At 48.6% G+C, this 23,224-nt stretch overlaps 1 protein-coding gene across 1 annotated transcript in view; it reads right to left on the bottom strand.

Moving 5' to 3' along the window:
• The window catches only part of LOC140395971 (uncharacterized), a 111,520-nt gene that overhangs the window by 35,465 nt on the left and 52,831 nt on the right, over window positions 1–23,224 (bottom strand). Inside the window, exons 3-8 of the mRNA XM_072483998.1 lie at window positions 22,393–22,761; window positions 19,883–20,017; window positions 18,480–18,542; window positions 16,486–16,611; window positions 15,724–15,837; window positions 13,687–13,850 (exon numbers count right to left, since the gene is read on the bottom strand). Coding sequence (XP_072340099.1) covers window positions 13,687–13,850; window positions 15,724–15,837; window positions 16,486–16,611; window positions 18,480–18,542; window positions 19,883–20,017; window positions 22,393–22,698 — 908 coding nt within the window. The 5' untranslated portion in view covers window positions 22,699–22,761. The remainder of the gene's footprint in view (window positions 1–13,686; window positions 13,851–15,723; window positions 15,838–16,485; window positions 16,612–18,479; window positions 18,543–19,882; window positions 20,018–22,392; window positions 22,762–23,224) is intronic.

Raw genomic sequence — 23,224 nt, 5'->3', positions numbered from 1 at the left:
ATAACGTAGTTGTCGGTGGAGAGCTCGATCCTCCACCGCAGAATCTTGTCGTTCTTGATCTTGCCCCGCTGTGTATTGTTAAACATGAAGGCTACCGACCACTGGTCAGTGAGGAGTGAATCGCCTGCCGGCCTGGTAATACCTCCAATGTCGCACAGCTTCTACAATGGCTTGGGCTTCCTTTTCGACGGAGGAGTATCGAATCTCGGAGGTATGGAGGGTACGGGAGAAGAAAACCACGGGCCTGCCCACCTGGTTGAGGGTAGCGGCCAGAGCAAAGTCCGACGCATCGCTCTCCGCCCGGAACGGAATGGACTTGTCCACAGCGTGCATCGCGGCTTTGGCAATATCTGCCTTGATGCGGTTGAAGACCAGGCGGGCCTCGGCCGTCAGGGGAAAAATGGTGGATTTAATAAGTGGACGGGCCTTGTCCGCATAATTGGGGACCCACTGGGCATAGTAGAAGAACCCCAGGCATCTCTTCAGGGCCTTGGGGCAGTGGGGGAGGGGGAGTTCCAGGAGGGAGCGCTTTCGGTCGGAGTTTGGCCCTAGGACTCCATTTTCCACAATGTAGCCAAGGATGGCTAGGCGGGTTGTGCGGAAAACGCATTTTTCCTTATTGTAGGTGAGGTTCAGGAGTTTAGCGGTGTGGAGGAAGCGCCGGAGGTTTTCGTGCTGGTCATGGCCGCAGATGGTGACATTATCTAAGTACGGGAACGTGGCCCGCAGCCCGTACTGGTCAACCATTCGGTCTATTTCCCATCGGACGACTGAGACCCCATTGGTGACGCCAAAGGGGACCCAGACGGAGTGGTAGAGGCGGCCATCTGCCTCGAAGGCAGTGTATTGGCGGTCCTCCGGGCAGATAGGGAGCTGGTGGTACGCGGACTTCAAATCAACTGTGGAGAAGACTCGATACTGCGCAATCTAATTGACCATGTCAGATATGCGGGGGAGGGGGTACATCGAGCTGCCTGTACCGGTTGATGGTCTGACTGTAATCGATGACCATCGGTGCTTCTCCCCAGTCTTGACGACCACTACTTGGGCCCTCCAGGGGCTGTTACTAGCCTCAATGATCTCCTCTCATAGGAGTCGCTGGACCTCCGACCTGATAAAGGCCCTGTCCCGGGCACTGTATCGTCTGCTCCTAGTAGCGACGGGCTTACAGTCCGGGATGAGGTTAGCGAAGAGCAAGGGTGGGGCGACCTTAAGGGTCGCGAGGCTACAGGTGGTGAGGGGGGGCAGGGGTTCGCCGAACTTAAAAGTAAGGCTCTGGAGGTGGCACTGGAAGTCGAGCCCCAGTAATAGGGCAGCGCAGAGATGGGGAAGGACGTAGAGTTTGAAGTTAGTATACTCTACGCCTTGTACAGTAAGGGTCGCGACACAGTACCCCTGGATTTCTACTGAATGTGATCCGGAAGCCAGGGAGATTTTCTGGGTCGCAGGTAAGATTGGGAGGGAGCAGCGCCTTACCCTATCTGGATGTATGAAGTTGTCGGTGCTCCCGGAGTCGAAAAGGCAGGCCGTCTCGTGCCCGTTGATCCAGACAGTCATCGTAGATTAAGTGAGGTGATGAGGCCGGGGCTGGTCGAGCATGATGGAGGCGAGCTTCGGAAGGTGATGGGTAGGCCGGTCGGAAGTAGCGCCGGCCAGCGTACGATCGGGTGAGCAGGGCTCCTGGGAGGCTGCGGAGTGGTCACAAAATGGCAGCCCCCATGGGTTGCGCGTGGCGGGTGAAGCACAAAATGGCATTAAAGATGGCGGCCCCCATGGGTCGCATGTGGCGGCTGAAATCGAAGATGGCGGCAAAGATGGCGGCGCCCACGGGTCTTCACATGGCAGGTGGTGCGGCAGCTGGGGGCGTCCCCGACAGGCATAAGGCAGCGCTGCTGGACCTAGAAGCTTTAGGGAGAGATCGGGCCTGGCAGGCATTTGCAAAGTGGCCCTTCCTCCCGTTGCAAGTCGCTTTCCGTGCAGGGCAGCGTTGTCTGGGATGAATACCCTGGCCGCAAAAGTAGCACTTCGGGCTTCCGGTGTTGACGGGCTACTGCGCGGCACAGGCTTGCGCCGCACCCAGGTCAGATGATGGCGGCGCCCACGAGGACCCTGAGGGTGCCGCGCGGTCGGAGGTGTAGGCCTCCATATTCTGGAAGGCCATCTCCAGCGAGTTTGAGAGCTGCACTGTCTCTGGGAGGCTGAATGTAACCCTTTCTAGCAATCGCTGGCGGATGTAGTTTGATTTCATGCCTGTGACATAAGCGTCCCTGACCAACAGCTCCTCGTGTTGGGTAGCCGATAGCGCCCAGCAATCACAGTTCCGGCAGAGTACCTGCAAGGCACGCAGGAATTCTGCTAGTGATTCCCCAGGGCGTTGCCGTCTCGTGGCGAGAAGGTGCCTAGCATATACCTCGTTCACAGACTTAACATAGTGTCCCTTCAGCAGCATTCGCCCCTGTATACGAGGGGGCGTCCCTGAGGAGAAGAACGACTTGCGGGCTCACCCGTCCGTGGAGGATCTGCTTCTTTTGAAAGTCGGTGAAGTGTTCGGTGAAGGATCCGAGGTACGCTTCAAAGCAGAGTAGCCAGTGCTCGAATGCAGCTTAGCCAGTGCTCATCAGCTGCCTGTGGGTCCAGCTCCAGGCGATCAGGCTTGAGTGACAAATTCATATTAGATGTTTAGTGTATTAAATCCAGCAGAGGGCAGTAGAGCGGAGCTGCTGATTGGCTGATGCTGGGAAAATTTGCATCAGTGCATTGCGATCACTGCATCCAGAAAGTGCACCTGAGCAAGACACCCTAGGTGTTCAAGTCAGGGCAAGCATCCAGCAGAGGGCAGTAGAGTGGAGATGCTGATTGACTGTTACGGGGAAGATTTGCATCAGTGCATTGCGGTCACCATATCTTGAAGGTGGTTTTTGGAGGAGCTGTTGTCAAGTGACAGTTAAACCCAAAATACTTCTTCAGTGTTTCCCTCCCTACCTCCTCCTCTAACCAAAAAAAAAGACAATCACTGTAAGGATCCCAGCCGAGTTAAGATCAAGAGGGAGACTCGAGGGCAGGTAGAAGTAGAAAGAAGTTGAACCGTGTCATCACAGCCTGCAGGTAAGCTGGTGGCTGGTAAGTAGTTTTTCTTTTCCCTGAGGTGTTATCGTGCAGGGCGCAGTGGTTGCTGAGAGTGCTTGCTGAGAAGGGGAGTAAATTTTTTAAAAACTTACTGTTGGGAGTTTCCAGCTGAATCCGGTCAGAGTGAGGACAGAGTGACTGCTGGGTAAGTAGTAAAGATTTAAATTGTTTGCACAGGCCCATAACAGCTGATTGGTGTTCTCGTGTGGGGCGCAGTGGTTGCTGGTTAAGTGTTTTATTTTTACCTGTATTTACAGTGAAAGAGCGCGAGGAGAGCGGCGGGGACTCAGTGAAAGAGCGCAAGGAGAGCGGCAGGGACACAGGATAAAAGAGCGGGAGGAGAGCGGCGGGGACACAGTGAAAGACGCGGGGAGAGCGGCGGGGACACAGGATAAAAGAGCGCGAGGAGAGCTGCGGAGACACAGGATAAAAGAGCGCGAGGAGAGCGGCGGGGACACAGGATAAAAGAGCGCGAGGAGAGCTGCGGAGACACAGGATAAAAGAGCGCGAGGAGAGCGGCGGGGACACAGCTGCCGGAGAAGCGGCCTTCAGATTGTCGGCGGGAGCAGTGGCCAGGGGTCTGTCGGGAAGGTAAATTTTCCTCTTTAAAAATTTACCTTGAAGAGTGACATCACAGCAAAGCGGTGACCTGATTGGCTGGTAAGGAAAGTGCTCCAATTAGCAGTAGCTGGGAGAAATTTAACTCTTCGTATGTTGGTAAGTATTGTGATTGGTAAGTAAAATCTTTATTCCTTTCACTTATTCATTATTTGATATATTTGTAATCAGTTAAGGTAAAGTGTAAAAATGGCAGGAGATCCCAGACCCGTGTTATGCTCCTCGTGCTCTATGTGGGAGTTCAGGGACGCGGCCGATGCCCCTGACTCCTTCATGTGTGGAAAGTGTGTCCAGCTGCAGCTCCTGTTAGACCGCATGACAGCTCTGGAGCAGCGGATGGACTCACTTTGGAGCATCCGCGATGCTGAGGAGGTCGTGGATAGCACGTTAATGAGTTGGTCACACCGCAGATTCGGATTGGTGAGGGAGACAGGTAATGGGTGACCAAAAGGCAGAGAAAGAGCAGGAAGGCAGTGCAGATGTCCCCTGCGGTCATCTCCCTCCAAAACAGGTATACCGTTTTGGACACTGTTGGGGGAGATGACTCACCAGGAGAAGGCAGTAGTAGCCAGGCTCATGGCACCTTGGCTGGCTCTGCTGCACAGAAGGGCGGGAAAAAGACTGGCAGGGCTATAGTCATAGGGGATTCAATCTTAAGGGGAGTAGACAGGCGTTTCTGTGGTCGAAAACGAGACTTCCGAATGGTATGTTGCCTCCCGGGTGCACGGGTCAGGGATGTCTCAGATCGGCTGCAGGACATACTGAAGGGGAGGGTGAACAGCCAGTTGTGGTGGTGCATATGGGCACCAACGCAATAGGTAAAAAACGGGATGAGGTCCTACGATCAGAATTTAGGGAGTTAGGAGATAAGTTAAAAAGTAGGACCTCAAAGGTAGTAATCTCAGGATTGCTACCAGTGCCACAAAACAGTCAGAGTAGAAATTCAAGAATAATCAGAATGAATACGTGGCTTGAGAGATGGTGCAGGAGGGAGGGGGTTCAGATTTTTGGGACATTGGAACCGGTTCTGGGAGCGGTGGGACCATTACAAATCGGATGGTCTACACCTGGGCAGGACTGGAACCAATGTCCAAGGGGGTGCTTTTGCTAACACTGTTGGGGAGGTTTTAAATTAATGTGGCAGGGGGATGGGAACCAGATTAGGAAGTTAGAGGTCAGTAAAAAGGCAGCAACTCAAGTCAGTAAGGTACTAGATAATAAACTCAATGTGACCAAGGGGAAGAGTAGACAGGGAAGAGATGATGAACGCAAAGGGACAGGTGGTCTGAGGTGCATTTGTTTCAATGCGAGAAATGTAGCAGGTAAGGCAGATGATTTTGGGCTTGGATTAGTACCTGGGAACATGATGTTATTGGTATTACTGAGACTTGGTTGAGGGAAGGGCAAGACTGGCAAGTAATTATCCCAGGGTATAGATGCTTCAGGAGGGATAGAGAGGGAGGTAAAAGGGGTGGAGGAGTTGGATTACTGGTCAGAGATGATATCACAGCTGTGATTAAGGAGGGCACGGTGGAGGATTCGAGAACTGAGGCAATATGGGTAGAGCTAAGAAATAGGAAGGGTGCAGTAACATTGTTGGGACTTTACTACAGGCCTCCCAAAAGCGAGCGTGAAGTAGAGGTACAAATATGTAGACAGATTATAGAAAAATGTAAGAGCAATAGGGTGGTCGTGATGGGAGATTTTAACTTCCCCAACATTGAATGGGACTCATGTAGTGTTGGAGGCGTAGATGGAGCAGAATTTGTAAGTAGCATCCAGGAGAGTTTTTTAAAGCAGTATGTAAATAGTCCAACTCGCGAAGAGGCCATACTGGACCTGGTATTGGGGAATGATCCCGGCCAGATGGTTGAAGTTTCAGTCGGTGATTACTTTGGGAATAGCGATCACAATTCCGTAAGTTTTAGAATACTCATGAACAAAGACGAGAGTGGTCCTAAAAGAAGAGTGCTAAATTGGGGAAAGGCCAAGTATAACAAAATTCGGCAGGAGCTAGGGAATGTGGATTGGGAGCAGCTGTTTAAGCGTAAAACCACATTTGAAATGTGGGAGTCTTTTAAGGAAAGGTTGATTAGAGTGCAGGACAGACATGTCCCTGTGAAAATGAGGGATAGAAATGGCAAGATTAGGGAACCATGGATGACAGGTGGAATTGTGAGACTAGCTAAGATGAAAAAGGAAGCATACATAAGATCTAGGTGACTTAAAACTGATGAAGCTTTGGAGGAATATCGGGAAAGTAGAATAAATCTCAAACGTGCAATAAAGAGGGCTAAAAGGGGTCATGAAATATTTTTGGTTAACAGGGTTAAAGAAAATCCCAAAGCCTTTTATTTGTATATAAGGAGCAAGAGGGTAACTAGAGAAAGGATTGGTCCACTCAAAGACAAAAGAGGGAATTTATGCGTGGAGTCAGAGGAAATGGGTGAGATTCTTAATGAGTACTTAGCATCGGTATTCACCAAGGAGAGGGACATGACGGATGTTGAGGCTAGGGGTGGATGTTTAAATACTCTAGGTCAAGTCGGCATAAGGAAGGGGGAAACTTTGGGTATTCTAAAAGGCATTAAGGTGGACAAGTCCCCAAGTCCGGATGGGATCTATCCCAGGTTACTGAGGGAAGCGAGGGACAAAATCGTTGGGGCCTTAACAGATATCTTTGCAGCATCCTTGAGCACGGGTGAGGTCCTGGAGGACTGGAGAATTGCTAATGTTGTCCCTTTGTTTAAGAAGGGTAGCAGGGATAATCCAGGGAATTATAGACCTGTGAGCTTGATGTCAGTGGTCGGCAAACTGTTGGAGAAGATACTGAGGGATAGGAGCTATTCACATTTGGAAGAAAATAGACTTATCAGTGATAGGCAGCATGGTTTTGTGCAGGGAAGGTCATGTCTTACAAACCTAATAGAACCTAATAGAATGATCTGGACAAAGGTATAGGTGGTCTGATTAGCAAGTTTGCAGATGATACTAAGATTGGTGGAGTTGCAGATAGCGAGGTGGACTGTCAGAGAATACACCAAAATATAGATAGATTGGAGAGTTGGGCAGAGAAAGGGCAGATGGAGTTCAACCCAGGCAAATGCGAGGTGATGCATTTTGGAAGATCTAATTCAAGAGCGGACTGTACGGTCAATGGAAGAGTCCTGGGGAAAATTGATGTGCAGAGAGATCTGGGAGTTCAGGTCCATTGCACCCTTAAGGTGGCAACGCAGGTCGATAGAGTGGTCAAGAAGGCATACAGCATGCTTGCTTTCATCGGATGGGTATTGAGTACAAGAGTCGGCAGGTCATGTTGCAGTTGTATAGGACTTTGGTTAAGCCACATTTGGAATACTGCGTGCAGTTCTGGTCGCCACATTACCAAAAGGATGTGGATGCTTTAGAGAGGGTGCAGAGGAGGTACACCAGGATGTTGCCTGGTAATGGAGGGTGCTAGCTATGAAGAAAGGTTGAGTAGATTAGGATTGTTTTCGTTGGAAAGACGGAGGTTGAGGGGGGACCTGATTGAGGTCTACAAAATTTTGAGAGGTATGGACAGGGTGGATAGCAACAAGCTTTTTCCAAGAGTGGGGGTGTCAATTACAAGGGGTCACGATTTCAAGGTGAGAGGGGGAAAGTTTAAGGGAGATGTGCGTGGAAAGTTTTTTACGCAGAGGGTGGTGGGTGCCTGGAACGCTTTGCCAGCGGAGGTGGTAGAGGCGGGCACGATAGCATCATTTAAGATGCATCTAGACAGATATATGAACGAGAGGGGAACAGAGGGAAGTAGATCCTTGGAAAATAGAAGACAGGTTTAGATAAAGGATCTGGATCGGCACAGGTTGGGAGGGCCGAAGGGCCTGTTCCTGTGCTGTAATTTTTTTCTTTTTTTTTCTTTCTTTCTTTTCTAAATTGATATGTCATCAATGAACACATGACGAATGGTGAACGTAACTGAGGCTTTAATACACTAAACAGAAAGCCTCCTGGCCTCTGATCCCGAACTGGATGAGAGGCAGAGACCAGCCACCTTTATACATGAGCCCAAGGGGAGGAGCCAGCAGGGACAAGCCCAGGCATGTAACAATGCAACACTACAACACAATATGAAATGAAATGTGCTTATTGTCACAAGTAGGCTTCAAATGAAGTTACTGTGAAAAGCCCCTGGCCACCACATTCCGGCACCTGTTCGGGGAGGCTGGTACGGGAATTGAAACGTGCTGCTGGCCTGCCTTGGTCTGCTTTAAAAGCCAGCGATTTAACCCAGTGTGCTAAACCAGCCCCCAATACAGTGGTTTACCACAGTTCCTTTACAGGATGCCTCCTCCATTTGTACCCAATCTGTGTCAGGTTCTTGTACCCATCCCCTCACTCTTTCTGCCGTTGTTGCCCAGTGGTAGTATTGTAGGTTTGGTAAGGCCAAGCCCCCTTTGATTTCCCTTCTTTGCAGTGTCTGTTTGGGAATTCTCGGGTTCTTACCCCCCCCCCCCACACACACAAACGCCATGATTAGACTGTCTACGTTTTGGAAAAAGGCCTTGGGGATGAAGATCAGAATGGATCTAAACAGGAAGAGGAACCTTGGCAGTACGTTCATCTTGATCGTCTGCACTCTCCCCGCCAGGGAGAGTGGGAGTGAGCCCCACCTTTGAAGGTCTCTTCTTACTTCCTCCACCAGGCTGGTCAGGTTCCACTTGTGGATCTGTGTCCAGTCTCTGGCTATCTGGATCCCCAGGTAGCGGAATCTGTTCTGGGCTGTTTTGAACAGGAGCCCTTCCAGCTCTCTCCCTCCCCCCGTTTGGGTTCACTGGGAATGCCTCGCTTTTGCCCAGGTTAAGTTTGTAGGCTGAGAAGGTTCCAAACTCTTTCAGTATTTGTAGTATTGCCTTCAGTCCCTCCTGTGACTTTGAGAGATAGAGGAGCAGGTCATCTGCATAGAGTGAGACTCTGTGCTCTCTGTCTCCTCTCCGGATTCCCTTCCAGCTTTTCGCGTCCCGCAGGGCTAGCGCCAGGGGTTCGATCGCTAGCGCGAACAAGAGTTGGGACAGGGAGCAGCCCTGTCTTGTTCCTCTCTGCAGCTGGAAGTATTCAGAGCTGGTGGTGTTAGTTTGGACGCTTGCTTTGGGAGCGTTGTACAGGAGCCTCACCCTGGCGGTGAACCCCGCTCCTAGCCCAAACCATTCCAGTACCTCGAGGAGGTATTTCCATTCGACTCTATCGAAGGCCTTTTCTGCGTCCAGGGAGACGATCACCTCTGGTGTTCTCTCCTCGGAGCGGGTCATTATTACGTTCAGCAGCTGCCTGATGTTCGCTGTGAGCTGCCTACCCTTGACAAAGCTGGTTTGGTCCTCTGCGACCACCTCTGGTACACAGCCCTCCAGCCTTTTGGACAGGATCTTTGCGAGTATTTTCGCATCCACATTCAGCAGTGAAATGAGTCTGCATGATCTGCATTCCGTCAGGTCTTTATCTTTTTTGGGTATCAGTGAAATTGTGGCCTGCGCTAGCGTGGGGGGCAGGGTGCCCCTTGCCAGTGAGTCCACGAACATGTCCCTTAAGTGTGGGACCAGAGCTGGTGGGCAGGGTGCCCCTTGCCAGTGAGTCTGCGAATATGTCCCTTACGTGTGGGGCCAGGGCTGGTGCAAATTTTTTGGAGAAGTCCGCTGGGAACCCGTTGGGTCCCAGTGCCTTCCCCGCCTGCATGGAGCTGATGCTCTCCATGATTTCCCCCAGGTTTATTGGTGCTTCCAGCTCCCCCCCGTCTTTCTTCCCCCACAACTGGTAGTTCCAGTACGTCTAGGAACTGTTTCATCCTCGCGTCCCTGTTGGGGGGCTCGGAGGTGTACAGTCCCCCGTAGAAGGTCTCAATTGCCCGATTGACCTCCTTTGGTTCTGTTGCCAGTCTGCCTCTGCTATCCTTAACCTGCGCTATTTCCCTCGTGGCTGCCTGCTTTCTCAGCTGGTGAGCCAATAGGTGGCCAGCCTCGTCTCCGTGTTCGTAGAAGGCCCCCCGTGTCTGGCGGAGTTGGTACACTGCTTTTCTAGTGGATAGCAGGTTAAAGTCCATTTGCAGCTTTTTCCTCTCCGCCAGCAGCCCTACGGTCGGGGCCTCGGAGTATTTTCTGTCGACTTCCAGGATGGAGTCCACCAGTTGTTGCCTGGCCACCCTCTCTTCCCTACCTCTGATTGCCTTGTAGGCTATGATCTCTCCTCTAATCACGGCATTCAGTGCCTCCCAGAACGTGGAGGGTGAGACCTCCCCGTTTTGGTTGTTACTAACGTAGGCGCCTATGGCCCGCGATGTTTTTTGACAAAAGGCCTTGTCGGCCAGGAGATCCGTGTCCAGCCTCCATGTGGGGCGCTGGGCACGGCCTGCCTCCAACCTTGCACCCATATAGTGTGGAGCGTGGTCAGAGATAACGATCGCGGAGTACTCCGTTCCCGTGATCCCTGGAAGCACCGATTTCCCCGCTGCAATGAAGTCGATACGGGTGTATACCTTGTGTACTTGTGAGAAATATGAAAATTCCTTCTCTCCCGGGTGCAGGAACCTCCATGGGTCCACCGCCTCCATCTACTCCATAAATGCTCCTAGTTCCCTAGCCATGCCAGTCTTTTTCCCTGCTCTGGGGTTTGATCGGTCGGTCAGTGGGTCCTGTACACAGTTGAGGTCGCCCCCCCATGATCAGTTGGTGTATGTCGGGGATTTCTGCCATGGTCTTCTTTATGAATTCTGTGTCGTCCCAGTTGGGAACGTACACATTTCCAGTACGAACGGTGCCCCTTCCAGGACACCGCTGACCATGACGTACCGTCCCCCTGGGTCCATAATGTCTTGGTTTCCGTAAACCTCGTCCTCTTGCTAATTAATATTGCTACTCCCCTAGCCCTCGTCCCGTAGCATGAGTGATATGTCTGTCCCACCCTTTCTTACCAGCAGTCGGTCCTTCTTCCTCAGGTGTGTCTCTTGTAGGTAGATTATGTCTGCTTTCAGGCTTCTTAGGTGGGTGAAGACTCTGGATCTTTTGACCGGGCCGCTGAGTCCCCTTACGTTCCAGGTAACAATCCTGGTGAGTAGTTTTTGACCCGCCGGTCCTGCGGGGTCACCAATACTTACCTGGTGGATGCGCCCCTGCCCTCTGGGGTTTCCCTTCGTTTGGGGGCCGGCCCAAATGGCCATGGTCACTGCTCTCACCATGAGGTCGGGCCCCAGGGTTTCCTTTTGTCCAGTGGGCACCCAACATGGCCGCCAGCTGTGTGTAAACCACGTGGCTGCGCCCCTGCACTCCAGGGTCTTCCTCCGTCATGCAGCCCTCCCGAGTGGCTGTTTGTGGCGCCATTTTGGTTCCTCGCCCTGCTCCATGCCCGCCGAGGCCTGTGTTCGTGCTGCTTACCTACCTCACCCTTCTCCTTGCTTCTCTTCTGTTCTGCGCTCTCTCCCCGACTCCTCCCCCCCCCCCCAATAGTCCCTGTCCCTCTGTTCTGCCCCCCCTTCTGCCCTGTCCGCCCCCCCCTTTTTGTGCCAGGCACTCCCTCTCCCCTAAGATGCGCGGCCCTCCTTTCTTCCTGTCCTCCCGTGTTGGCCCTCCTCACTAGCACGGTGGCCCCCCTCCCAGTACTTGCCCTGCTCTGGTCCTGTTTTACCTTCCTTTTGCTAGCCCTTGTCTCGCCCTCCTGTCCGCCTTTTTCACCCTCATTCACCTTGCTCCGCTCCCCCCCATTGCATTGAGAGGTGGAACGAGCCCGGGAACGAGTCAGCACAGCCCCACACAGTGCACCAAACACGTGTGTACAGTCCGTGATCGTATTGCCACTGTTTGCGGTCTGCCCGCTGCTCTTTGTTCCGATTCGTCCTTTCTTTTCCATCCCCGTCGCTTTCATGATGGCCGTTGTGGCTGTCCCTCCCCCAGTTTGTTCGCTCTGACGAACTCCTCCGCTGCCGCTGGGGTGTTAAAAAACAGCTCCTTCCCCTCAAACGTTACCCAGAGTTTGGCCGGGAATAACATCCCAAATTTCACATTACTTTTGTAGAGAGCTGAGTTGGCCCTGTTGAATTCAGCCCTTCTTTTGGCCAGGTCCGCCCCAATGTCCTGGTACACCCTTATGGTCTTCCCATCCCACGTGCTCGCTTTCGTCTGCCGGGCCCACTTTAGGATTTTTTCCCTGTCTTGGAACCTGTGCAGCTTCACGATAATCGCTCTGGGCTGCTCCCCGGCTTTGGGCCTGGGTCGGAGCGACCTGTGCGCCCTGTCGATTTCTGGGGGGTTTGGAAATTTCTCCCTTCCCACTAGCTTGCCCAGCATTTGGGTGATGTAGCCTGTTGGGTCTCTGCCCTCCATCCCCTCTGGCAGACCCACTATTTTAACATTCTGCGTCTGGACCTATTTTCCTGGTCCTCCACTTTCCCTCTTAGGCTCCCCTGGGTCGTTACCAGCCTTTTCACCTCGGTTTCCTAAGTTACCATCCTGTCGCTCTGGTCTGAGGCGGCCCCCTCCAACTCCAGAATCATTTTCTCCTGCACCTCCACCTTCCTTTCCAGGCCATTAATGGTTCACTGCATTTTGTCCGTGGTCCCCGCCAGCATCTCCTTCATCATTGTGTGGAGCTCCGTCCTGAGTGCCTCCCTCATGGCGTTTATCTCCGTTTTTATCTCCTCCTTTATGGTGTTTATGTCCGTTTTCAGCACGCTTCTCCATTCCTCCCCATGTGTGTGTGTGGGGGGGGGGGGCGGGGATGGTCGCCACGTCCTGTTCGGCTCGCCAGTTTTTCCGCTTCCTGGTTCGCCTGAACCTCCGCCGCCCCGTGGGACCGTCTGCCTGCGCGGCCGCAGCTCCTGCTTTTTTCCTTCGCTGCTGCTCCTTCGTACATCTCGCCGTCCCCCCGATTTATTATTATTTGCAGGCATATTCCTGTTATGTGTTTTTCACTTTTTGTCCCTGGGTTTTGGTGCGAAAAAGAGATTTTATTTTTTGCCCCCCCCCAAAGAAAAAAACCCTGAAGGGTTTTTTCTCCTTTAAAAAATTTTTTTTTATTTTTTTTGTCTTATCTTCTCCGTGTTCCGACTTTCAGGTAGTTTCTTAGTCTGATCCCCACTCCTCCTCCACGTGCAGCTGCTCCGCTGACCAGTCTCTCCTCTTCTTTTTCTCTCCAACTCCGTGGAACGGAGCTTTGGCGCCTGGACAGGGCGAGGGAGGCAGGGCTGATTTCGCGGGGCTTTAATTCGTTTTAAAATCCCGCCGCGAAAACCCCCGGAAAAAGCCGCGATTTGGTGGATCTGCGGGAGCCTCTTTGCTGCGGCCGCTCCGTCTGCGAACACTACCGGAACACCATTGTTAATTTAAGTCAATCGGCTGGCTATGAAACTGATGATTAACTCACAGTAAAACATGAATGTTGTTGAATCCTATTAGAAATGGAAACTCAAGGGCAGCACGGTGGCGCAGTGGTTAGCACTGCTGCCTAAGGCGCTGAGGACCCGGGTTTGAATCCCGGCCCTGGGTCACTGTCCGTGTGGCGTATGCACGTTCTCCCCGTGTCTGCGTGGGTTTTGCCCCCACAACCCAAAGATTTGCAGGATAGGTGGATTGGCCACACTAAATTGCCTCTTAATTGGAAAACATAATTGGGTATTCTAAATTTATAAAAATAAAATAAAATAAAAAAAGAAATGGAAATGCATAAAATTTTAGTAAACAGTCACTTTTTATGTGGGTTGGTTCATAAAATATTTATTTTTGACTTGGGAATTTAATTACCAAATTTCATGAATCTCCATTCTATGAATTGGATACACGTGCCTTTTATTGAAATGTTGAATGGGAACGAGGCAACAATAGTTGTGAATTCAAACAAATAAAATATTTGAATGTTTCCCATCGGCTTGCACTTGGCTAAGTGGATAATTGCTTCAGTAAAACTGTAATGCATTTTTTTTACCGGTAACCATTTTCTTCTTTGTAGTCCCTTTGGCTTTTGAATGGTATCAACAAGCTGTCACCAAAGATTGCTAAGAAAATGGAAATGACTTCCTCCGCATCATAGTTGCACTGGCGAAGAGCTGCAGTCACTTCTCGGTGATCACTGAGGCTCGGAATTCCTCGCTACATTAAGAAGTAAGATATTACGTTTTAATTCTAAGACATTTTTCACAGGTTGCCTTTCAATAATGTAAAAGTGTATAATGCATACATAATCATTATACTGTACTGTAAGTAAATTATTGGCTGAGTTGACAATTAATAATAATAATCTTTATTATTGTCACAAGTAGGCTTACATTAACACTGCAATGAAGTTACTGTGAAAATCCCCCAGTCACCACACTCCGGCGCCTGTTCGGGTACACAGAGGGAGAATTCAGAATGTCCAATTCACCTAACAAGCCCATCTTTCGGTACTTGCGGGAGGAAACCGGAGCACCCGGAGAAAACCCACCCAGACACGGGGAGAACATGCAGACTCCGCACAGACAGTGACCCAAGCCGGGAATTGAACCTCGGTCCCTGGCGCTGTGAAGCAGCAGTGCTAACCGCTGTGCCACCCTTCCGGCCATATGATTCCTGCTAAATTTCAAACATTATTGGAATATTAAAAATGGCAAATATCACAATGCCAAATGCTGCTATCGCTATAATGATGGAACATATTCAGCTGGAACAAATTAGTCTGAGTGTAGTCTGACTATAAGAATATTTAGCACTAGTGGAATGGAGTATTGCACTTTGGGTATTAGGGCATGAAAATCAATAGTCCTGACGGATTCTATCGCCATTAAGGTTAATGGATAGAAAACCTAGCATTCTTACAGCACTTTTCACTTAGAAGATCGTTCCAAAGTGTTTCACAGAGAAATCCATTGCAGGAAAGTTAAAAGAAATGATGAGGTGTTTATTTTTCATTTTAACTGATCATTTTTGTTTCAGGGATATTTAGAAAGCTAGCGACTCCAAACAAACCTGTTGGACTTTAACCTGGTGTGGTAAGGCTTCTTACTGTACATTAATTATGACATAGATTTCTGATGATCACTATTCAAGTGAAATTAGAAACAAATTCTTATGGTATTTCATGAGAACATTAAACGTATCTTTAACAAGGAATGAGTTTTAAATTAATAAATATGTAAAAATATTAAAAGGTTGACTTTGCAGTGTAATTCCAGAAGCAGACAGCAATTACTCACTGACAGTGCGAAATGTGTGTAGTAGCGAATTGATGATATGTATGCCCTTTGATATTTTGGCTTTTCTCTTATGCATTGTTTTTAAAAATAAATTTAGAGTACCCAACTATTTATTTTTTTCCCAATTCAGGGGCAATTTCATAGATTTCATAGAATTTACAGTGCAGAAGGAGGCCATTCGGCCCATCTAGTCTGCACCGGCTCTTGGAAAGAGCATCCTACCCAAGCCCATACCACCTTATCCCAGTAACCCCACTCAACCAACACTAAGGGCAATTTTGGACACTAAGGGCAATTTAGCATGGCCAATCCACCTAACCTGCACATCTTTGGACCGTGGGAGGAAACCGGAGCACCCGGAGGAAACCCACGCACACACGGGGAGAACGTGCAGACTCCGCACAGCCAGTTACCCAGCCAGGAATCGAACCTGGGACCCTGGAGCTGTGAAGCAATTGCGCTAACCACTATGCTACCGTGCTGCCCTAGTGTGGCCAATTTAGTGTGGCCAATCCACCTATCCTGCACACCTTTGGGTTGTGGGAGTGAAACCCACGCAGACATGGGGAGAATGTGCAAACTCCACACGGACAGTGACCCAGGGCCGGGATTTGAACCTGGGTCCTCAGCGCCGCAGTCCCAGTGCTAACCACTGCGCCGCATGCCACCCCTTTTTCCTTATGCATGATGACTTTTAAAAATAACTTTTAATTGAGTATGCTTATGCAGGACTATGGGAATCACACTCGGTACAGCCAATGTGCTTTCATAAAGTTAGTTGTGTTGCTCACCTCCACTTGTTCCACACGTTTCCTGATGAAATCCAAATTCATTTCCCACTGTAATGGCAAAATAAGCCAGGCTCCACAATCCACATCAAAGTATTTACAAATATTTGTTTTCTCCTGCGAAAAATATAGAAAATGTGAGGCTTTCAATTGGATCAGCGAATCATAGAATCCTTATGAAATGAAATGAAAATCACTTATTGTCACAAGTAGGCTTCAAATGCAGTTACTGTGAAAAGCCCCTAGTCGCCACATTCCGGCGCCTGTTCGGGGAGGCTGGTACGGGAATTGAACCGTGCTGCTGGCCTGCCTAGGTCTGCTTTCAAAGCCAGCGATTTAGCCCTGTGCTAAACAGCCCCTGGTGCAGAAGGAGGCCATTTGGCCCATCGAGTCTGCACCGACCCTCTGAAAGTGCGCTCTGCCCAAGCCCACTCCCCTCGCGATCCCATTAATCCCTTAATCTAACATGCACAACGTTTTGGACGCTAAGGGGCAATTGATCATGGCCAATCCACCTAACCTGCACATCTTAGGACTGTGGGAGGAAACCGGAGCACCCGGAGGAAACCCACACAGACACGGGGAGAACGTGCAAACCCCACACAGACAGTGACCCAAGGCCGGAATTTAACCCTGGGTTCCTGGCGCTGTGTGGCAGCAGTGCTAACCACTGTGCCACCGGCAGTTTAGCTTCAAGTTTTTATTCAGCTTCTGGCCCTTAAAATTTCGGTAATATTAGGATTCATGAAATAAACATAATTTTACTTCAAATATGTACGTCATGACCATTCCTTTCCCCGGAACCCACAGATCTCCAGCTCGGTCATCATCCATGAAATACAGTGCATCCACGTTTGATTGGTTCTTGCTATTGACTGAACTTGTCGCTGTCTGCAATAAAATATTTTATTAACACTTCAGGCACAGACCTTGCATATGAGCTTGTATTTGAGAATGCATCAGGAATTTTGAGATGTGCCCATCCCCAAAACAAATTTCCAACCATTCATTTTTAGGTTTGTTTATTTGTGCTGTACGACTAGGAGAGCACATCCTGCAAATGTACTGACATTAATAAAATAACCACTGAAACAAACAAAGACAGAGCAGAAAACCCAACATTGCTCTGGTTTCCCCCACATCCCCTGTTCTTGCCCACAGCAACTGCCACTCCCAACACTGCTGCTCCTCACATCCCCCCCCCGTCTCCATCTTGATTCCCCACAGTCCCTCACCACTTCTCCTTGCAACCCCCTGCTCCAACCTGCTCCCGCCATGGCTGGTCTGCTTCCACTCCCTTCGCCGCTCTCCCCCACTCCCTACCCCACCATGTGCCACCCTGACTCCTTTGCTTCGGGTTTGCGTCGTCCACTCCCTCCCGTTCCCCTCACTGCCTCCCTCCTGCAGCCCCTCACACTGACCTCACCACTTCCCTGCCGCTTCGCCAGTGGCCTGTCCTTGTTCCTACATATTCCCCCACATTCCTCTCTAGTCCCTTGCCGTTTCCTTCGCTGCTGAGTCGCTTCTCCTCCATTCCCTCCCATTCGAGCAATATTTACATCCTTGCTTTTCGTTGTTTTCCAAGGCCGCATCTCACCCGACCTTCATGTTCCTCTTTTGTATCGATTCACAAGTCCCATTTGGCCTCACCCTCACTCGGGCTGATCTAATTTTGACAACTGCTCATTCATCCACAACACCACTTTTTGGAAATAGATTATTATAAAGTGACTAAGGCACAGGAATGTGCTGTAAAGAAATGTGTACTGTGGTCGGACTAGCTTTGATCTCTCCACAATTACCGTAAATGCATTTTATGTAAGTTAGTTAAGAATCTAAAGCATCAAAAATTGTTGATATAGAAATATTTGGAGATCCAATCTCAACTCACAGACTCACATTTAGGTAATCCTTTGAATAGCTGAAGTTACTTATAACAGTACAGACTTGTACGTCACCAATAACATTGCAAGGTTGTACGGTAGACAATAGGGCGAGGTTGACACCATTCAAACACATGCAATTTTCTAACGTCTTTACATTTTTTATGGCCAGTTAATCCACTGATATAATTATCTGTCTCCCCAAAATAACAAAAGTATGTCAATGGAAGATAATATTCCGTGTCCCCTGGAGGCTTCAGAACAAGAGCAGTTAAGTTATAATATGACTGCACTTGTAAAACACTGCCCTAATTTTTGTCAGCTGGGTTTCTGTGGAAAATCTCTCACTGGAGGTGTGGCAGGAGATTGTTGGCCGCCTGCCCTAGAGTTTTAGCAGATGCCCCATTGCATCAGATCATTTCTGGGAATTTCCTGGTTTCTTTGTAAGAGATAGAACATCAATCCACCACCTAATAAGGTGAACAATAGCTGAAATGTGGTGGAGGGGCCAGGTGTGGGGCACTCTAAACACCTCCGTGATTGGAGAGGAACCCATGCAGTGGAATTGCAGTGAGGAGAGGGGACCAGCCTCCACAAAGATGTGTGTGAGTCAGCCAGTGCTGGCCAGGCCAGCAATGCTAGTAATGAAGTGTGTGTGTTACCTGTAGGTTTGATACTGTTACACATGAATTTCATCTGTCATTGGTTTGACCATTCACATATATTTAACACTATTTGCGGGAATGAGATACTTTTGTATCTATTTACATTTTGTCACCATCTGTACCGGCGTGCTCGCATGTTCGCAATTAACACTTACTTGATCTGTGAACGTATATTGTTGTGAATATCATATGTTTAATGACTGTTCCATACCTCATGCAACATGTTGATGAATTTTCCTTGTTTATGCCACTTTTCTGGAAAAGGCACAAATTCCTATTAATAAAGGCACAAGCAGTTTTTCAGGTCCAGGAGTATACACATTAGTGGTTTTACGAATATAAAAAGACATGCATGGATTAGATCTGTAAAGGAATAAATAAATGGTGCCGTAGTGCCATATTTTTGTCCGTGTGAATGGGGACATTACCACTGTATTCTATGTGCGAAGATTATGACTGTACCTGTGGGAAAGCAGTTTCTGAAGGTTCTGCTCCCTGTTTGCATTGCCATTTCCAACAGGATCATAATACATTTTATCCAGCTGTGAGTGTGGTGGATCCCTGTTGGCAAACTGCATACTTACGGCAGATTCACCTTCACTCACCCAGAACGTAGGGGAATTAGTTTACCAGCAATTATGACAACATGAAATTAAAAACTTCAAGATATCAGCAATGATTTCATTATTTGTTCAATGGATTGTTAATAATTGAACAATAGATATAGGCATCTGTTAACTGCCTACGCTTTGCAGCCAATCCTTCCATGAGCATAATGGTGAGCTGGAGGACGTACATTATGTGCTTATTGCTAATGTATCTAAATGTTCTGATACAGTACTCATTCTGGACAATATATTCGGCTGAATTATATGAGGCACCAGATTCCCTAACCTCTCACATTCTGCCTCCAATGCCCGGCAGCGGGGGTGGGGAGTGGGTGTAGTGGGGAGCCCACTGAGGGACTGTTAATAGGCTGGAGAGGGGACTGTGGTCCTTCTGGAACAGGAGGTTCCGCCTCAGAGAGGTGCCAGCAAATCAGAGGGTGGCAGCTCTCCAGCACTTTGAGACAAAGGCGTGCGCCATTGGATCAGGATTTTGGATATGTGTTTGGAGGGGCACTGGGTGCCAAGCTAGCAGGTTCCGGCAAGGGGGGAAATAGAGGAGGGGTGGGGCTGGGAGGGAGTGGTGGGGGGGGTTGCGGAGGACAACCTTTGCATGGGGGAGGGAGGGTAAAAGCTGAGGGGACCCATTAAGGTGGGACACACTCTCTGTCCGCCACTAACCCGCACATGGAAACTTGCTGGGCTAGCAACCCGATGTGAGCCTCTCCCTCTGCCAGTTAAATGCTGCTGGCGGTGATGGGATGGGACTCATTGGAGGGCATTAATTTCTCACTGCCCAATGCTAGCCCCTCCCCCAATATTGCTGGTACAGTTGTGGTGAGGGCAGGGGCTGGCAGCGGGCCGCCCACATGCTGGATTTAATCAGTCCCCACCTTCAAATCCGTTGCAAAAAGAGAGTAAAGTCCAGCTCGTGATGTGATTCATGTGTCCGCACACACAGTGGACAGCCCATAAGTGTGCTAGGAATAGATTTCTAACAATTTCCCACCTTCGTTTCATCCAAGTAAAGCTTGATGTTATTCTGTGTAATGCAAGTGTAAAGATTCCCATCGTTGTGAAGGAAATTTTCAAACGTCAAAGTCAATCCATCTGCCTCTGTGTTGTTGTTTTCAGAAGAATGGACCTTCAACAGAATCAAAAACAATCACTTGTATTTTGGATCATTAGTAATTCATAGTCATGTTATATCTAAGGTTCAAATAATCTTTGAGAATCATCGCCGAACAAAATAAAAAATTCTATCTTGAAACAAGCAAGGGGGCAGAAAAAATAAATCATAGAATGTTCCAAGCAACGTCCCTGGGGTCCGCAATTACGTTTTTCATTATGGTGCTGTTCACTTGAATTAACAAAATGATGAAGAAAATTTACAACAAAGGACTTTCAATGGGGCATTCCTTCAAAATGCATCTTCATAAGCCCAGTCTCCTCAATATTTCCTCACAGGGCAGTCCCGCCATCCCAGGAACCATCCAGTGAAGATTAGTTTCCTCCCCTCTATTGCAGGTATTTCCTTCCTCAGGTAATGAGATTAAAATTGGACACAACACTCCAGGTGCGGAGTCACCAAGGTTCTGTGTAACTGCAGTAAGACACGTTTACTCCTGTACTCAGGTCTTGTGGCCGTGCCCCTCGGCAAAGCCTCAATCTGGTATCCATGCCCCTCGGCGAAGCCTCAATTTGCTACCATGGGCCCTGCCTACACCTGAGCCTCAAACTGTTACTCATGTGCTTCACTCGAGCCTCAATCTGCTACCCATGCCTTTCACCTGAGCTTTGACCTGGTGCCCATCACCAGCAACAAGTTTCAAATTTAGTAAACATATACATATATATATATATATATATGTTTAATTGTATATCTAATTTTTATACAGGAAAATACTTGTCTCACAGGTGGGCCCAAGGAGCTTTTATGCCGTGGAATTGGGGGAAAGAGGCATCAAAAGCAAAAAAAGGCTGAAAACCCACTGGTCTCCACTCAAACATGTCTTCAACTTCACATATGAATGCCTCGCAAGGAAGCCCTGAGACAAACGGTGGCAGAAGAAAACAAGCTGTGGTAAACACCACTGGTAACACATTGCATGTATTACGATACTGCCACTGTATTACAGGTACCACGGTAAATCCCAGCCTGCTGGCTCCTCCCAGCAGGCGGCGTATAAAAGTGTATGCACTCCTGCTCTGCTCCCATTCTGGTTCCAGCTGCAGGAGGCACAACAGCTTGTGCAATAAAGCCTCGATTGTTTCACCATTCTCGTCTCGTGGTAATTGACGGTACATCACAAGCCGACAATTATTCAGAAGCCAACCTATAGATGCAGACAATGAGAGTGATTGTTCGTCTGATAATCACTAATGTCTTGCGAAAGGAGGTGGAAGTGCCGTTGAGATGCAGCAGTGCGGGCCTAGTAGCAGCTTGACCTCATATCCTTCATCGCATTTGTTTATCATTTGTTTCACCAGGAAAACAAACGGGGGAATTTTCAAGAAGAAAACTATTCTGCTGCGTGGATATTGTATCTGGGGAGTAATAATGTGCCGGTGGCTAGGAGCGCTCTCCCTCTCGCAGCTCAGTGCAGTTCAGCAGCTGCCAAAGGCAACAAAGAAAGACAAAACATACAGGCAATATAGATGACCACCCGCGACTTGTCTAAACGTTCAGGCGTTGAACGTGATTGCAAGACAATGACAAAGACAAAATTGCTTAATTAACTGCATAAGCTGTGAGGAGTTGCTCAATGAAATCTATATGGGAAAGAAAGCCTTTTCACCTGATTAGGGTCATTCTAAATCTTGACAGCGGGCTCTAACTTCTGCTTTAGCAGTGGAACTCACACACAGTGACAGTCCTTTATAACATTTATGCCAATTAGCACTAAATTCAGAGCTGCTTTGTTTTATGGACTCATGTATTCGTACTTGGGTTGAGTCATGTGATTTCACATGAGCCTTAAGTGCCTCAACAGAAAGAGAGGTTTTTCTTTCCCATGGCAAAGAAGCCCCAAGTGCAAATGTTCGAGCAAAATTCTTCAATGTTACATTGCCCTCCAATATCCAGTCTCTTGTTCCCTGTATATCGTCAGCACACTAAAGTGCAATTATGCTGGTCTCTGTCATTAGTCATAATGTACTAATTAATCCCTGGTTTTGCGTCAGAACCTCTTCAATTTCTGTCTCTCTCAGGATCTCAATTAAACTGATCTGGGGCTTGAACATGGACTTATTGAGGAGACGCAAAGCTGTACAACTCAAACTGTGGCTAGGGACATGTCGACAAATCAGTAACTAAAGAGGAATCAAGGATTCTTTATAATTTTTCTATTGCAAACAAATTTGTTTGCTAGAAAAAATGTCATTGATATCAATACAACATCCAGCAACTTACGAAAAAATGTGAGGTTATTGGAGTGGTTTACACTTTCCCCGATTGGCCTGTGCCTGCTCTGCAGATTCTGTATCGTTCCATGTATTTATTTTTTCCGCTTTACTTACATTTACAGATGTCTCTGCTGTGCTGTGAACACATTGGTACAACTGCTCGATTTCCTCTTGCTTCTCATCTTCTTCCGAGTTGTGATGCTCTTCACTTATTTTAGGGCTACGCTGATCTTCTCTGAGCTGCTCACATGTTTGCACCCTGCAGTTCATGTCAGTCCTATTACTGTTTTTCACAGCTACCGCTTCACTGGGCCAATTCTCACTGGAGCAATGCGATGATGCCAACTTATCCTCATTGGCAACAAGCGTATCCTGTGGCTTAATTGCCCGAGGTTTTGTCGTTCCACTCCCCATGATCATTTACTCGTCAAATGAGGTTTAGCTGCCATAAATACATTCTACTTGCGCAATGCTGTAGCCAATCTGCAGGAGAGATTGATACAACATCGCTTAAGGTTTAATTTTAAGAAATTTTGAAAACCAACACCTTTTGACCAGCTAAAGATCATTTTTCTTTACAAACCATACACCTTTTCAGACATAACCACAGAAAACAGTTCAAAAGGTATGTCCTGGATTGCTCTTACAGAGAACATGCATGGAGCCGACAGGCTGAATCGCCTCCTTCTGTGCTGTAACCATTTTATGATTCGGTGATTCTATATCGGGAGCCAGTCCCCCAAAAAAGTACGTCACGGGCGCATTATCTGGTCAACAAAATAATTAATTAAAGGATTCATTATTTTATTTTCTATGACAGGTGAGGGATATTTCCTTGGAGCAGAAGTACGGTGCTTTAAAATGTTTGTTTTCAAACGGCTGTGTTACTCAAATTCTGAACCTGCCGAGGAAATCAGGGCGGCACAGTGGCACAGCGTTTAGCACT

The sequence above is a fragment of the Scyliorhinus torazame genome, chromosome 19, assembly GCF_047496885.1.
Source record: "Scyliorhinus torazame isolate Kashiwa2021f chromosome 19, sScyTor2.1, whole genome shotgun sequence".
Classification (NCBI taxonomy): domain Eukaryota; kingdom Metazoa; phylum Chordata; class Chondrichthyes; order Carcharhiniformes; family Scyliorhinidae; genus Scyliorhinus; species Scyliorhinus torazame.
The sequence above is the reverse complement of the archived record's forward strand: the minus strand, read 5'-3'. Positions and strand labels throughout refer to the sequence as shown.